The 16,432-nt window shown below is 42.9% G+C and overlaps 1 protein-coding gene across 2 annotated transcripts in view; it reads right to left on the bottom strand.

Annotated features, from left to right (window-relative positions):
- The window catches only part of DNAJC17 (DnaJ heat shock protein family (Hsp40) member C17), a 106,580-nt gene extending 99,065 nt beyond the window's left edge, over positions 1-7,515 (bottom strand). For both annotated transcript variants that reach the window (XM_030214014.1, XM_030214015.1), the window contains exon 1: positions 7,310-7,515. In XM_030214014.1, coding sequence (XP_030069874.1) covers positions 7,310-7,387 — 78 coding nt within the window. In that variant the 5' untranslated portion in view covers positions 7,388-7,515. The remainder of the gene's footprint in view (positions 1-7,309) is intronic.
- Positions 7,516-16,432: the final 8,917 nt, after the last annotated feature.

Here is a 16,432-nt window from a genome sequence, read left to right as displayed (position 1 = left end):
CCTCCCATGTTTCAAACCTCCTCTCTACTGTGGCACTATCCACGTCTGTCAACGAGGCTGTTTCTTCTTACAACAGTACTCTATCCTCTGCCTTAGACACTCTTGCACTTTTGATGACCCGCCCTATAAGGCGTACAAAACCCCAACCTTGGCTGACTTCTAATATCTGCTACCTACGTTCCTGTACCCGTTCCGCCGAACGCCTCTGGCGGAAATCTCGGGCCCTTGCTGATTTCTTATACTTTAAGTTCATGCTGACCTCCTTCCAATCTGCTCTTTTACACGCCAAACAGGATTATTATATCCAACTGACCAACTCTCTTGGCTCTAACCCTCGACTTCTCTTCACCACATTGAACTCTCTCCTCAAGGTGCCCCTTCCCACAACTCCCCCTTCATTATCTCCTCAGAACCTTGCTGAATTCTTTCACGACAAGGTTCAAAAGATAAACCTTGAATTCTCTACCTCACCACCTCTCCCTCCACTAGTCCGTTCCCCTCTCTCTCCTTCCCCTCATTCCTTTTCCTTCTTTTCGTGAAGTTACTATAGAGGAAACTACACTTCTCCTTTCTTCCTCAAAATGTACCACCTGTACCTCTGATCCCATTCCCACCAACCTTCTTAATGCCATCTCACCTGCTCTTATTCCTTTTATCTGTCACATTCTCAACCTCTCACTTTCCACTGCAACTGTCCCTACTGCCTTTAAACATGCTGTGGTCACACCTCTCCTTAAGAAGCCTTCACTCGACCCTACTTGTCCCTCTAATTACCGACCCATCTCCCTCCTCCCTTTTCTCTCCAAATTACTTGAGCGTGCTGTTCACCACCGCTGCCTTGATTTTCTCTCCTCACATGCTATTCTTGACCCACTACAATCTGGTTTAAACCCTTTCCACTCAACCAAAACTGTGCTTACTAAAGTCTCCAATGACCTATTACTGGCTAAATCCAGAGGTCTCCATTCCATCCTCATTCTTCTTGATCTTTCTGCTGCTTTTGACACTGTTGATCACAGCATACTTCTCAATACCCTGTCCTCACTTGGATTCCAGGGCTCTGTCCTTTCCTGGTTCTCTTCCTACCTCTCCCTCCGCACCTTCAGTGTTCACACTGGTGGATCCTCTTCTACTTCTATCCCTCTGCCTGTCAGCATACCTCAGGGTTCTGTTCTTGGTCCCCTCCTCTTTTCTATCTACACTTCTTCCCTTGGCTCATTAATCTCATCCCATGGCTTTTCCTACCATCTCTATGCTGATGACTCCCAAATCTACCTTTCTACCCCTGATATCTCACCTTGCATCCAAACCAAAGTTTCAGCGTGCTTGTCTGACATTGCTGTCTGTATGTCTCAACGCCACCTGAAATTAAACATGACCAAAACCGAGCTTCTCATTTTTCCCCCCAAACCCACCTCCCAACTCCCCCCGTTTTCTATTTCTGTTGATGGCTCTCCCTGTCTCCTCAGCTCGAAACCTTGGGGTCATCTTTGACTCTTCTCTCTCCTTCTCTGCTCATATCCAGCAGATCGCCAAGACCTGTCATATCTTTCTTTACAACATCCGTAAAATCCGCCCCTTTCTTTCCGAGCACTCTACCAAAACCTTCATCCACACCCTTGTCACCTCTCGTTTAGACTACTGCAATCTGCTTCTTGCTGGCCTCCCACTTACTCACCTCTCCCCTCTCCAATCGGTTCAAAACTCTGCTGCCCGTCTCTTCTTCCGCCAGGGTCGCTTTACTCATACTACCCCTCTCCTCAAGTCGCTTCACTGGCTCCCTATCCGTTTTCACATCCTGTTCAAACGTCTTCTACTAACCTATAAATGTACTCACTCTGCTGCTCCCCCGTATCTCTCCACACTCATCCTTCCCTACACCCCTTCCCGTGCACTCCGCTCCATGGATAAATCCTTATCTGCTCCCTTCTCCACTACTGCCAACTCCAGACTTCGCGCCTTCTGTCTCGCTGCACCCTACGCCTGGAATAAACTTCCTGAGCCCCTACGTCTTGCCCCATCCTTGGCCACCTTTAAATCTAGACTGAAAGCCCACCTCTTTAGCATTGCTTTTGACTCGTAACCACTCGCCTCCACCTACCCGCCTCTCCTCCTTCCTGTACATATTAATTGATTTGATTACTTTATTTTTTGTCTATTAGATTGTAAGCTCTTTGAGCAGGGACTGTCTTTCTTCTATGTTTGTGCAGCGCTGTGTACGCCTTGTAGCGCTATAGAAATGCTAAATAGTAGTAGTAGTACTCCAATTTGTTTTAAACCTACCACATTCTAATTTCATCTTGTGTCCCCTGCTTCTATTATTGTTAGAAAGCGTAAACAAACGCTTCACATCTGTCCGCTCTATCCAGCTCATTATTTTGTAAACCTCTATCGTATCACCTCTCAGCCACCTTCTCTCAGGCTAAAGAGTCCTAGCCGTCTTAACCTCTCCTCATAGGGTAGTCGTCCCATCCCTTGTATCATTTTTGTCGCCCTTCTCTGCACCTTCTCCAATTCCTTTATATCTTTTTTGAGATGAGGCGACCAGAACTGAACACAATACTCCAGGTGCGGTCGCACCATGGAGTGATATAACGGCATTATAACATCATCATACTTGGTTTCCATCCCTTTTCTAATAATACTCAACATTCTGTTCGCCTTCTTAGCCGCTGCTGCACATTGAGCTGAAGATTTCAACGTCCTATCCATGATGACTCCCAGATCCCTTTCTTGGTCCGTAACTCCTAACGCGGAACCTTGCATAAAATAGCTGTAACAGATGCCAGTTATCATATATATAAATGTTTTAAGATTTTTTGCAAGGGGGTTGAATTATATGAAAAGATATAATTAATATGTTAATTAGTTTATTTTGTTAACTGAATCCATCCCCTCATCAGAGTATTTTGTTGGTTATTAGAGATTTTGTATGAACCATTTATGAAATATATTTTTAGAAATATTATCATAATACAATTCATACACTATTGCTTATCTTCTTAAAGGAATGTGGATTAAGAGGTCAAGTTTATCATTGGTTTGAGCCATCTCTCCCAGATCATGCCTTTTATGTTTGTTTCTCATAATTCTACTGATTCCAGTTTACAAATTTTAGCATATGGAGTTCCTCAAGGTTCCGTACTGTCATCCCCCCTGTCACAAAATGCCTAGTCACCCGCCTGCAGATAACCCTGCGGACACCTGGAGGGTCTGTTTCCAGCACAGCTCAGGTCCATCTGCACCCTCCTCTCCCCAACTGGGTCACAACCACTTCTGGGCAAGTCTCCCGCTTTCAAATTATCCCCAGTGATTTCTAGGTTACTGGAGGCTAACCAGGAGAAACACATATCATAAGCAAAACAATACAGTTCATAGGCACAGAAACCTACTGTTTCGCCACCTCCCTCATTTATTTAACAACCTATTTTGAAGCCCTTTAACTCTTCTCATGAAACAACTTGGTATTCTTGCCCATTACACAACAAAGAAAATGTTCTACTCAATGTGGAAACTCAAACGCGTGAAACCATACTTCCTGAGGAAAACATTTCGCAACCTGATACAAATCGATGGTACTGAGTCATGCAGACTACTGCAATGGAATCTACACGGGATACAAAGAACAAATCCGAAAGAAACTTCAGACCGCACAAAACACGGCTGCAAGACTCATCTTCGGAAAAACACGATTTGAAAGCGCAAAACCCCTTCGTGAAAAACTACACTGGCTCCCAATCAAAGAACACATTGCCTTCAAAATCTGTACTATGGTTCACAAAATTATATACGGTGAAGCACCGGATTACATGACAGACTTAATCGACCTACCAACCAGAAACTCATCTGTATCAACACGAACGCACCTAAATCTACACTACCAAAGCTGCAAAGGACTCTCATACAAATTAACTTACGCATCCAGTTTTTCCTACATCAGCACACAACTGTGGAACACACTACCAAAAGACTTGAAAATCATATACGACCATCTACCCTTCAGGAAGACACTCAAGACCCACCTGTTTAAAAAGGCATACCCTACAGATCCAACATAAATGCCTGATCTCTGTGACACAACAACACTAAAGTTTGTAATGGCCATCACCGAACTCTCCCGTTGAACGATTCCTCTATGTGGTCCTACCACATGAACCTTATCCATCACAACTTCACCTTGTATTTGTTTACACCGGAGTCTGCAACTGCTCTCTGGCACTAGGTAAGCCACATTGAGCCTACAAAGAGGTGGGAAAATGTGGGATACAAATGTAAAATAAATAAATAAATAAAATTCTTTGCAGATGATATCCTGCTGATTACTTGATCCCTGCAACCCAGACCTAACATCCTTTTATAGAAGCCTGCAGCAAGTGGCTTCGTTGCGAATGAACCACCACCTGATGTTAAATCCTACTAAACAAAAAGCCATTTGGAGTATGGGTAATCTCTCTGTACCACTTGCTGAACCAGAATTATCAGGCCATACTTTACCTATTGAAACAACAATTACTGTTGACTCAAAACTTAACTCTGAAGCACATATTTCATTATTGGTAAGGAGATGTTTTGGTGCTCTCTACCTTATAAGATAATTTAAAACCTTCATTGACAAATTCTCTTTACTTAAATTAGTACATGCTCTTATCCTAAGCAGATTAGTCTATGGCAACTCACTTTTGTAGTATTACCTAAATATTCCACTAGTAGACTTCAAAACATCCAAAATACAGCCATAAAAGTTGTTATAGGGACTAAGAAGTATAATCACGTGTCACGGCTGTGGCCGTGCCTCTCTGCACCTCGCCTCACCTAGAACCACGGACGGGCATCGGGGTTAGATTCCTGTGTACCCCTGGGTGTCTCTGGCTGCTTCCTTGGTGCATGGCAGCCAATGCTGGCACTCTCTGCACCCCAGCGGCCATCGCAAATCAGACGTCTCTCTCCCTCTTTGCAGGCGCTCCTAGGTGCACAGGACTCTCTGTTAAAGAGCCAGCTGTGGAGCACCCCTTGATGATGTCAGGGGTCAGGGCCCATAGAAAGCTAGAATGCTCTTCCTCTTTGCCTTTGCAACAGGTCTCCTTGTCCTGTCTCAGAAGGTTGCTTTGGTGTGCTGTTCTAGTTGTCCTCTACCTTGTTCCTGCCTTGCTTCTTCCAGCCAGTCCTTTGCCCTGGCCAGTCTTTGGCTTGACCATATCTTCAGCTCCAGCCAGTCTTTGGCTTCAGCGTATCATCAGCTCCGGCGCATCCTCAGCTCCAGCCAGTCTTCAGCTTCAGAGCATCATCAGCTCCAGCCAGTCTTCAGCTCTTGTGTAACTCCTGCTCCACCTGATCAACCCAGCCTTTGAGCCTGCTAATCTCCTGGACCCCTGTCTGCTCCGCCTTCAGCAACCTAGATCGGGCCACATTCTGAACAGCCTTGTGCCGGTCCGGAAGTGACTCACCTGCCACTGGCTGGGGTCTGACCAACCTTCGGGTTGGTAAGGCAGCACCAATCCGGCTGTGGCCCAAGGGCTCACCCTTCTAGTTCCATGACATCATGTTTGACCACTGTTGAAGGATGCTCATTGACTACCTTGTAAATATCACTCAAAATTTAAAATGTTAGTTCTGGCTCATAAAGCATTCTATTCCAATTTACCTTCTTACTTGAATATATTTATTGATTCCTTATTGTCCCCTACGTAATTTAACCACAATTGTCTGGTTATGCTTCCACTGTCAAGGAGAAATTAGGTCTTACCTGATAATTTTCTTTCCATTAGTCCTTCCCACTATTCCAGAACACGTGAAATTGTTGTGTCCATTAGCCAGTAAGTCGAGAAAGAGAACTGAAAACTGAGCTGACACATATCTCTTGGCTTCCAGTCCAGCTCCTCAGTATTTATGTAGACAAACAGTAAAAAGAAACTCAAACACAAAAACCTTAAACAACTTGCTGACCTAACACTAACCAGATGAGCAAACATGTGTAGACTTCTCATCTCTGGACAACTTGCACAGAACAAGAGATATGCAGGAAACACATATGCAAGGTGACAGTTGTTATTTGACCCATTACTTCGCACAGCGTAAATGTCTCAGAAACCTTGGGTGAACCTCTGGAATAGTCAGAAGGACTAATGGAAAGAAAATTATCAGGTAAAGACAATTTCTCCTTCCATAACGTAGCTTCCATTATTCCAGAACTTGTGGGATGTTCAAAAAACAATTCCTAGAGTGGGTGAAATCCTGGTGCCACCACCCTGAGGACCTAAGCCCCAAAATCGGATTCTGAGCATGGAATGTCCACCCTGTAGTGCTTGGCAAAGGTATGCAGTGTCAAGTACTCTCCGCCCAAGACGTTGCTGTATGCCTCGTAGAATGAGACCGCACATGAAAATAAGCTGATGCAAGAAATTTGCCCGATAAGAACATTATAGCCCAAAAGCAAGTTTGAAAAAAAAAAAAAAAAAGGGTTTTCAAAGAGATGCTGAGGTATCCTATGGTAGTTTTGGAATTGTGTGCGTTACACCCACCCTTCAAAATAAAATTTATTTTTTAGCGCTGGGGACAGAGAGTGGACATGTTCTGTGCTAATCGTTTAGTGTAGCTACATTGCTGTGCACTAACCAATTAGCGCATGCTTAGCATGTGAGCCCTTACCGCCTACATGTGTGGCAGTAGGGACTCACATGCTAATGGCAAAATTAGCCCGTTACCATTAATTTAAAAAAAATGGAAAATTCAGACATACTGTCTCCCCCCCAGTGATAAAAATAGCCTTAGCTATTGGGAAAGACCCACATAAGGGCATGTTAAGGCCACTTTTAACAGTGCTGTTTAGTAAATGGGACCCTAGGTATATTTAGTGCAGTTATACAGATAGGCAGCCGCTAAACATGTAAGACCCTTTGAATACTGGCTGACTCCACAGATCACACAGTGAATATGCTGGAGCATGCAGAGGAAACAAAGTTATTACATATATTATTTATCTTTCAGGAAAGGGCCCTTAATTACATTACACGTGCACTCGCAACAGGCCTCTGACTTTTAACATTTATTTCCATTCATTAGTTTTCACTAAAAAGGATCTTTTTATGCTCATCTCCCTAACTGCAGAAAAAAAAAAGTAAGGCATTAAAGCTCTCTCTCTCTCCCACAAAAAGATCAGCAGTCTCCACACACATATTTTAAAACGTAACTTCTTCGAAGTGTCGCAAAGCACACCGACCGCTCCAGGGTTCCTAAAGTAAGAGTTCTCTGCTAAACTGGGCCTGCCCAACCCCTTCCTTATCCCCATGGAAACAGCAGGTCCTACGCTCACCTCTTTTTCGGGGGCCTCCTCCCCGACTCCTAACAGGGAGTACAGATCCAACTTCAGCAGTTCTTTACTGGTTGACATGGTTTCTTGTCTAGTTATTCCGTATATTTTTGCACCAAAACAATCTCCCAAATCTTTGTCTTCCGCCTTTTCCGCGGCTTCACACGCCGTCGCAGGTCCCGTAACGCACTGACTGCTGGGAACTGTAGTTCATTAAAAGCCTACTTTGCGTCACCAAAACCAGGTGCGATTGCTGATTGGCCATACTCAGCCAATCTCGCGGCGTACAGCCTCTCCTCCCTGTACCGTCAACCTTGACCAGGTTTGCCCCCTCCCCCCAACAGACCAGCGGCACAGGCTTTGCTTCCTCCCTGCTGACACCAGCTGTACCAATAGTAAACAAAACAGGGAAGACGCTGGCTCTCTGCTACCTCTTCTTCTGGTAACCCTATTTCTAGAAGAGGCGGGGCCAAGAAAGAAGCAGCCACAGACAAGAGGCAACGCTTCATGAGGATAATACTACAGGATGGGAAGGTGAGAGATATTAAGTAATTTAGAATGTTTTACTCTTTTTGGATCTTGCTAGGTATTTGTGACTTGGGGTTGGTCACTGTTGGAAACAGAATATTAGGCTGTATGTACCTTTAGTCTTTCCCACGTGGCGATGCAGTTGTAATTTATAAGATGATGGTGGCAGGGGGTAAAGAGGAAAGAGATGCAAAGCTGTGGGGAGACAGTAAAAAGAGGGAGCCCGAAGACTGGATAATAATAATGAATATAAAGTAAGTTGAATGGTTAGAAAGAAGGCTGAAAGAAACAGATCAGTGTTGGAGCTTGCTGCTCAACATATTGGAGGAGGCAAAGACACAGGAGGAGAGAAAACTAATTAAATAGAAAGGAGACCCTTGCAAAGAGAGTTAAAAAGACGGGAAATCAGTAACCAGAGCCTGGGGCCAACACAGTTAAAGATATATTAAATGGCTAGACAACAAATAATTTTAATTGAAAATGAAGTACTGGGTTTAGGCCTGTTAATCCATTTTAAAGGTTGATAAAGAAAAATAAAGCAATAATACCTTTTTGTTATTTATTTTATTTGGGTTTTGCTCACACCTTTTTTTCAGTAGTAGCTTATTCAGGTACACTGGGTCTTATACTAAATATTTTTTTTCTAGCTTTCAGAGGCCCAAACCACTTCTGTCACATCAGTACAGTTCTTATACTATCCGCACCTAAGGAAGGAGACCTTTAAAAACTAGCCAAAAACCATCTAAAGTTATCAAATATATCACCTTATGTTCAATTTGTGTTTTATTTGTTAAATTTTAATTTAGCTTTTGGAATATGCCAGGTTTTGACATTTACATCTATCTTTTGCATAGTATATATATTTTTTTTTTTGGGGGGGTGGGGGAGAGAAGGGAAGGATAAGTCACTGTTTGTTTCTCCAGTGTTGTACTGTATGCAGAGTCTGGCTTCTTGGGTGTTCAGCTTAAGTTTGTCTACTTTTAATTTGTGATGTGATCCTAATCAAGTACAGAATAAGCAATCTATGTTTGTGTGTGAAAAAAGGTACTTAAACAAGTAGTCAAAACTATGTAGGTGAATATTTTTCAGTAATAAATTATTACACAGATGCTGAGTTTTGGCGGTTGGTACATATATGTCAAGGTGCTGGGGCTTCTGTGGTATAACCAAATATCAATATCTAGGATTCGGCCTATAATGCCACCGCTCTCAACAATTAACTACATTAGGTACTTATCGGCTTCCTAAAGGAAAAGTCCATAGATCGTTATTAAATGGACTTGGGGAAAATCCACAATTTCTGGGATAAGCAGTATAAAATGTTTTGTACATTTTTGGGATCTTGCCGGGTATCTGTGACCTGAATTGGCCACTGTTAGAAACAGGATGCTGGGCTTGATGGACCTTTGGTCTTTCCCAATATGGCAATACTTACGTACTTATATAAGTCTAGGCAGGTGGTGCTAATATAAATGTGAAAAATGAAGGCTCCTTTAAAGATGCAGGCTCTTGCTTTCACACACATTTGTAAGCAGGCAGGTACTAGGTTTTGCTCTGAGGGGAAATGGCTCCATTATGCTGCCGTTAGAGGAATTTTGTTTAAATTGTCCATAGGAAATTTCTGCACAAATAAATTTCTTCCCAGGCATATAAGGACACTTTTACTAAGCTGTGTTAGGTGCTAACATGCAGAGGAAAAATAAAAGTACCACTGCACCCATGCAGGGGTCCAGCAGTAGCTTTGACATCTGAGCATACAAACATTTTCTTAAAAATTGTTTGAGGGGGCATATCAGGGACTGAGAGTGAGTGTTCCTGCACTAACCAGTTAGTACATCTACATTACTGCAGGCTGATTAGCACACAGATAATGCAGGAGCCCTTACCACCCACAGCATGGGTAGTGGTAAGTTCTAATGCAATAATAAAAAAAAAAATAGCTGTAACATAGATGTCAGCAGATCAAGACCCGTATGGTCCATCCAGTCTGCCCAACAATGTAAACTCATTACATCTGTTATGAAGTGTTACATTCATATGTATACCTGTTCTTGATTTATTCTTGCCATTTTTAGGGCCTTGTCCTAAAATTTCTTAAGTTGTAGTCAAAGCACCTGAAAAGCTTCACTCCGGCCATCCAAATTGACTCAGCCTCAATCAGGGCACAGACCGTAAAAGTCAGCCCAGCACTAATTTTCCTACCTAATCTCCCGTAAGCTTCTTTGGATCCGATCCTGATAAACAGGATTCCTTTGTGTGTTTGCCACATACATTTCTGAATTCTGTTACTGTTTTCATCTCCACCACCACCCACAGGAGGGCATTCCAGGAATCCACCACCCTCTCTGTGGAAAAAAAAAAATACTTCCGACATTATTCCTCAGTCTGCCCCATTTCAATTCATGCCCTCTAGTTCTACCACCTTTCTGTCTCTGACAAAGGTTTGATTGCAAATTAGTACCTTTCAAATATATGAACATCTGTTTCTTATCACCCGTTTCTCCTTTCTTCCAGTGTATACATGTAAGTCAACAAGTCTCTTTATGTATGTCTTGCTGCCTAAACCCACCATTTTCGTCGCTTTTCTCTGAACCGCTTAAAATTAACCCAGTCACAGGGCATTCCTTTAAGAAATAAAATGGACTGCAACTCTTCCCAAGTAGTATATGCCATTTGCAGCAAATGGTATATTAGACAGACAAAGCAAAAGATTAAACAACGTATAGGGGAACACCTGAGCAAGTTACATGTTAAAAAAAATAAAGGGAAGTGCCTCTGGTGGAACATTGGCAACAGTGTTACAATGTAGAAGATTTGCAATATGTTATACTGTTGCAAATAAATTTAGCTAGGGGTGGAGATGTTACATGGAACCATGTTTTGCTCAGATGGCATCTTCAAGAGAACAGACTGATACAAAAAAATAAAATTAACACAAATCCCTAACTTAAAATACCAATATCGTTATATTAGTGTAAATTCATATTCTATTAAACTACTCATGGTTAACCGGGAAAGCTTTACCCTCCAACTTCAACCCATGAAATCAAACGCAGGCGCATGCACCTTCTCAATTTAAATGTCCTGCCCGCTTCAATTCACGTGAAACAAAGGTAATTATGGAATTAACCAATGTATCTCCTTAATTAATCCCTGAGGGGCCACTGTGTTGCATGAGAAAATTAAATGTTGCTCCTTTCTTTTTAAATGCATCATAACATCTCCACCCCTCACTAAATTTATTTGCAACAGTATAACATATCGCAAATCTTCTACATTCTAACAATGTTGCCTTCCCTTTATTTTTTTTAACATGTAACTTGCTCAGGTAATCCGGTAATCTTTTCCATGATCTACTCATTGAGCGATTTTGTATTTCTTGAATGAAGCCTCTTTTGCCCTTATTTTTTTTAGCCACGTGTTTAGAAAACCATATAAGCTTCCTGTTTCTCTTCTTTTTGTTTACTTTCCTTGTGTAAAGATCGGTTGCCATATTTATTTATAGCAGTTTTCAGCTTAGACCACTGCACTTCCACTTCTCCATTTCCTACCCCTGCCTTCAGCTCCTTCTTCAAGTATTCCCCCATTTTACCAAAATCAGTACGTCTGAAGTCTAGTACTTTGAGTTTTGTGCATCCACACTCTGCTTTTGCTCTTGCATCAAACCATTTTGTGTGATCACTGTTACTCAGGTGGGCAGACACTGGAAACACTTCCTCCATTTGTGAGCACTAGATCAGTCGACCCTTCCCTCGTGGGTACCGTCTGAGCAAGGCACTTTGACAGGTGCATCCATGATCTCTCTACTTCTTTCCTATTCTGCTGACAGGATGTGCCAGTCCACATCAGGCAAGTTGAAATCTCCCAAATAGCATCTCCCCTTTCATACCAAACTTACGGATATCTTCTACCTTGTATACCCTGGAGGAAATACAAATCCTCAACCTTCATCCTCCCAAATGTAAAGGCTTGAAATACAAATCAATGCATGCATCAACCTTTTCCTATACAAGCACACAGCTCTGGAACACACTGCCACATAACCTGAAAACGGCCTACGAAATGACCAATTTCCGCAAACTCCTGAAAACGTATCTCTTCGACAAAATATATCATAAAGAACAACACGCGTAACTCTATATTCTTTAAGATATCCAGGAACGTTCTCTAATGTCTTTTGCTTTCACATTATCATGTACCTAATGTCTATGACTTTAATACTATCATGTATCTCACCATCATGTACCCAAAACTTCTGCTAAAACAAATGTATACTCATTTCTATTTCCAGAACTATGTATTTCACCATCATGTACCTAATACTTGCTGTAAAACCAAATGTACATTCTTTTCTATTTCCAGTATCCACGATGAATTGTAAGCCACATTGAGCCTGCAAAAAGGTTGGATAATGTGGGATACAAATGTAATAAATGTAAAATGTAAATATGATGGTGATATGATACAGACGTTCAAATATCTGAAAGGTATTAATCCGCAAACGAACCTTTTCTGTAGATGGGAAGGCGGTAGAACTAGAGGGCACGATACGAGATTGAAGGGGGGCAGACTCAAGAAAAATGTCAGGAAGTATTTTTTCACGGAGAGAGTGGTGGATGCTTGGAATGCTCTATCGCGGGAGCTGGTGGAGACGAAAACGGTAACGGAATTCAAACATGCATGGGATAAACATAAAGGAATCCTGTTCCGAGGGAATGGATACTCAGAAGCTTAGGTGAGATTAGGTGGCAGAGCCAGTGGTGGGAGGCAAGGATAGTGCTGGGCACACTTATACGGTCTGTGCCCTGAAAATGACAGATACAAATCAAGGTAAGGTATACACAAAAAGTAGCACATATGAGTTTATCTTGTTGGGCAGACTGGATGGACCATGCAGGTCTTTTTCTGCCGTCATCTACTATGTTCAGCTTCTCCATTTGTGCCAGAGGTCTGTAGAGTTAATACCGGTGTGGATACAGGTTCCATGTTAAATGTCAGCGTTAACATACAACCATTAATGTAAAAATGAGAAAACATGGCCTTGGCATACAGGAGAGATACATAAAGATGTGCTTAGGCCACTTTTTACCACAGTTTAATAAAAAAAGACCCCTAAGTTTGTGTGAACTTTTATACACATTGGTACATTTAAAAGAGTGGTTGTGTGTGTACTCTGCAGCCAATTTTATTTAGCTCATTAACTTTTACTGGAAAAACTGAAACCTTAAAAAAATAAAATGGTAAAGTCTTCTTTATAGTGCCTAAACAAGATTAAGAAAATGACTACCCTGACTTGGTATCAGTGATGTAACATAGTAGATGACGGCAGAAAAAGACCTGCATGGTCCATCCAGTCTGCCCAACAAGATAAACTCATATGTGGATATCTTACCTTGATTTGTACCTGCCTTTTTCAGGGCACAGACCGTACAAGTCTGCCCAGCAGTATTTCCCGCCTCCCAACCACCAGTCCCGCCTCCCATCACCGGCTCTGGCACAGACCGTATAAGTCTGCCCTCCACTATCCTCGCCTCCCAACCACCGACCTCTCTTCCCCCACCTGCTCCGCCACCCAATTTCAGCTAAGCTTCTGAGGATCCATTCCTACTGCATAGGATTCCTTTATGCATATCCCACGCATGTTTGAATTCCGTTACCGTTTTCATCTCCACCACCTCCCGCAGGAGGGCATTCCAAGCATCCACCACCCTCTCCGTGAAAAAATACTTCCTGACATCTTTTTGAGTCTGCTCCCCTTCAATCTCATTTCATGTCCTCTCGTTCTACCGCCTTCCCATCTCCAGAAAAGATTTTTTTGCGGATTAATACCTTTCAAGTATTTGAACGTCTGTATCATATCACCCCTGTTCCTCCTTTCCTCCAGGGTATACATGTTCAGGTCAGCAAGTCTCTGCTTATACGTCTTGGAACGCAAATCCCATACCATTCTCGTAGCTTTTCTTTGCACCGCTTCCATTTTTTTAGCATCCTTCGCAAGATACGGCCTCCAAAACTGAACACAATACTCCAGGTGGGGCCTCGCCAACGACTTGTACAGAGGCATCAACACTTCCTTTCTTCTGCTGATCACACCTCTCTCTATACAGCCTAGCAACCTTCTCGCTACGGCCACCGCCTTGTCACACTGTTTTGTCGCCTTCAGATCCTCGGATACTATCACCCCAAGGTCCCTCTCCCCCTCAGTACCTATCAGACACTCACCGCCTAACACATAGGTCTCTCGTGGGTTTCTACTCCCTAAATGCATCACTTTGCATTTATTGGCATTGAATTTTAATTGCCAAACCTTAGACCATTCTTCTAACTTCCTCAGATCCCTTTTCATGCTTTCCACTCCCTCCCGGGTGTCCACTCTGTTGCAAATCTTAGTATCATCCGCAAATAGGCAAACTTTACCTTCTAACCCTTCGGCAATGTCACTCATAAATATATTGAACAGAATCGGCCCCAGCACCGATCCCTGAGGCACTCCATTACTCACCTTTCCCTCCTCCGAGCGAACTCCATTCACCACCATTTAGCTAGGCCTCAATGGGCCATGGGTGTAAAAATTAAGATGGGCCCCTTATGGCACCATGGTGCTGATTTTCAAAGCACAGACTTTTGCTACATATGTTACTATGGAATTTTGTAAGTCTATGTGCTGTGTCAATGAGCCTCCATATCTCCCAAGGGGGGGGGGGGGGTAATCCCTTCAGAGCACCAGTAAACAAACCCTGCAAAAAGCACATATATTCCAGACCTATATAGAAAACCTGTCATAGTAATAGAAGCTGAAGTACAAGGTAGAGATGCACATTTTCCCAAAGCTGACATTACATATCAAAAATATATAAAATAAAAAAAAAAAGGCACCACCACACACTTCTACCTTTCTTCTCTGAACACTGGTTTCGTCGCAGTAGATTTTTTTTTTCTGCATTCTCTTTCCAGGGTCTTCTGCACTTTGATATTTCTTCTCTGTCCACTATATTCTATGTCCCTGTCCCCACATTCAGCTTCTTCCCTCTCTTCCTTTCCTGCTGCATTCTCTGACCAACCCCTCTTTGGTCCATTGTCCTGCTCTCTGTCCTGACCCCCTCCCTTTGGTCCATCGTGTTGTAGATTTGTACTGTAATTTATGCCCTGTAAGGTCTAGCAAGACCAGGTCTAAGGATCTGAAGTATTGAATAAAAATAGATGGCTTGTAAGTTCCCCTGGTGTGTTTGGCCAGCTGCAGGCAATCTTGTGCTGGAGAGATAACCTATGCTGGATAGGTAAGTGGTTAATAGCAAACAAGAGTGGAGGAGTGGCCTAGTGGTTAGGGTGGTGGACTTTAGTCCTGGGGAACTGAGTTCGAGTCCTACTTCAGGCACAGGCAGCTCCTTGTGACTCTGGGAAAGTCACTTAACCCTCCATTGCCCCTTGTAAGCCGAATTGAGACTGCCATGAGTGGGAAAGCGTGGGGTACAAATGTAACAAAAATAAAAATAAATAAGACAAAGGGACAGTGTGAAGAAATCTCTAGGGTATTGTGTGTAAGGTGATGGAGGAATCTAGGTGGTTAGAATGGAATGAACAGAGTATGTGAAATGACAGGTACAGGTGTTTATGCAAGGGGTAGAGCAGGTGAGTGGAAAAGCAAGGTTCATGCAGTGATTATGCTATGAAGCCAACCAATGACAGTGGAGGAAAACTGTAAACAAGTCTGGTAGGTGGAAGTTATGTTAACTGGGACACAATACCACAGTCATGTGATATGGTCATATACACATAGTTACATAATGTATAAAAGGAATAGTTTCACTGCAACAGGAATCTTGCTATCACAGCATAGCACTTTTGCTCCAGGCTGGTAAATTCCTCCACAGGAACAATAGAAAGGAAAAAGACTATTTGTATGTATTACTTATGAATTATGACTGATAAAGCAGCAATTAGATGTCTGTTTTCCTATTTGTAATAAGATTCTATGATAAATTTATGATTGGCTAATGGTGTACCTCTTCCTGTGCTCTTTAATCCAGGGAATAAATGTCTGAAAGTTTAGCCATGCATCTTGTAGCCTGTCTGATAAGGGGATATAGGTATAAGATTAAACACAGCCAAGGAGTTCTTTTTCTCCAAGCAAGAACTTGTCTAAGGCTGAAGTGTAGTCCCCTCCAAAGGGGCAGGGGTTAGAATTACAGTGTGTCCCCCTTTTCTCTTGCCACGACTCCCTCCTTTGGTTGTCTCCCTTTCTCCCCTCCCCCATGGGTCTCTCTCTTCCCTTACCAACCACACACAAGTATGGCATCGCTCTAGCCCACACCAGCAGTCCTTCAAATTAATAGTGGGTCACCAGAAGCACTGATGAAAACAGGCTGCCTTTGCCAGCCACATCAGAGCCTTTTCTGTGTGGTTTCCTGTCCACACAAGTTGTATCAGAGAGGTGGAACACAGCACAGGAAAGGCCCTGGCAGGGCCTATTTTCATCATTGCCTCTGCTGGCACTACATCACGTGTGGGAGGAAGGGAGGGGGGTTCAACTGCAGGTGGCCCCTACCACTAAGCAGCCCTGGACATTTACTGGGCTCACGCAATGGTAGTTACTTCCCT

The sequence above is a fragment of the Microcaecilia unicolor genome, chromosome 9, assembly GCF_901765095.1.
Source record: "Microcaecilia unicolor chromosome 9, aMicUni1.1, whole genome shotgun sequence".
In the NCBI taxonomy this organism is placed as follows: Eukaryota; Metazoa; Chordata; class Amphibia; order Gymnophiona; family Siphonopidae; genus Microcaecilia; species Microcaecilia unicolor.
This window is presented reverse-complemented; position numbering and strand designations above follow the sequence as displayed.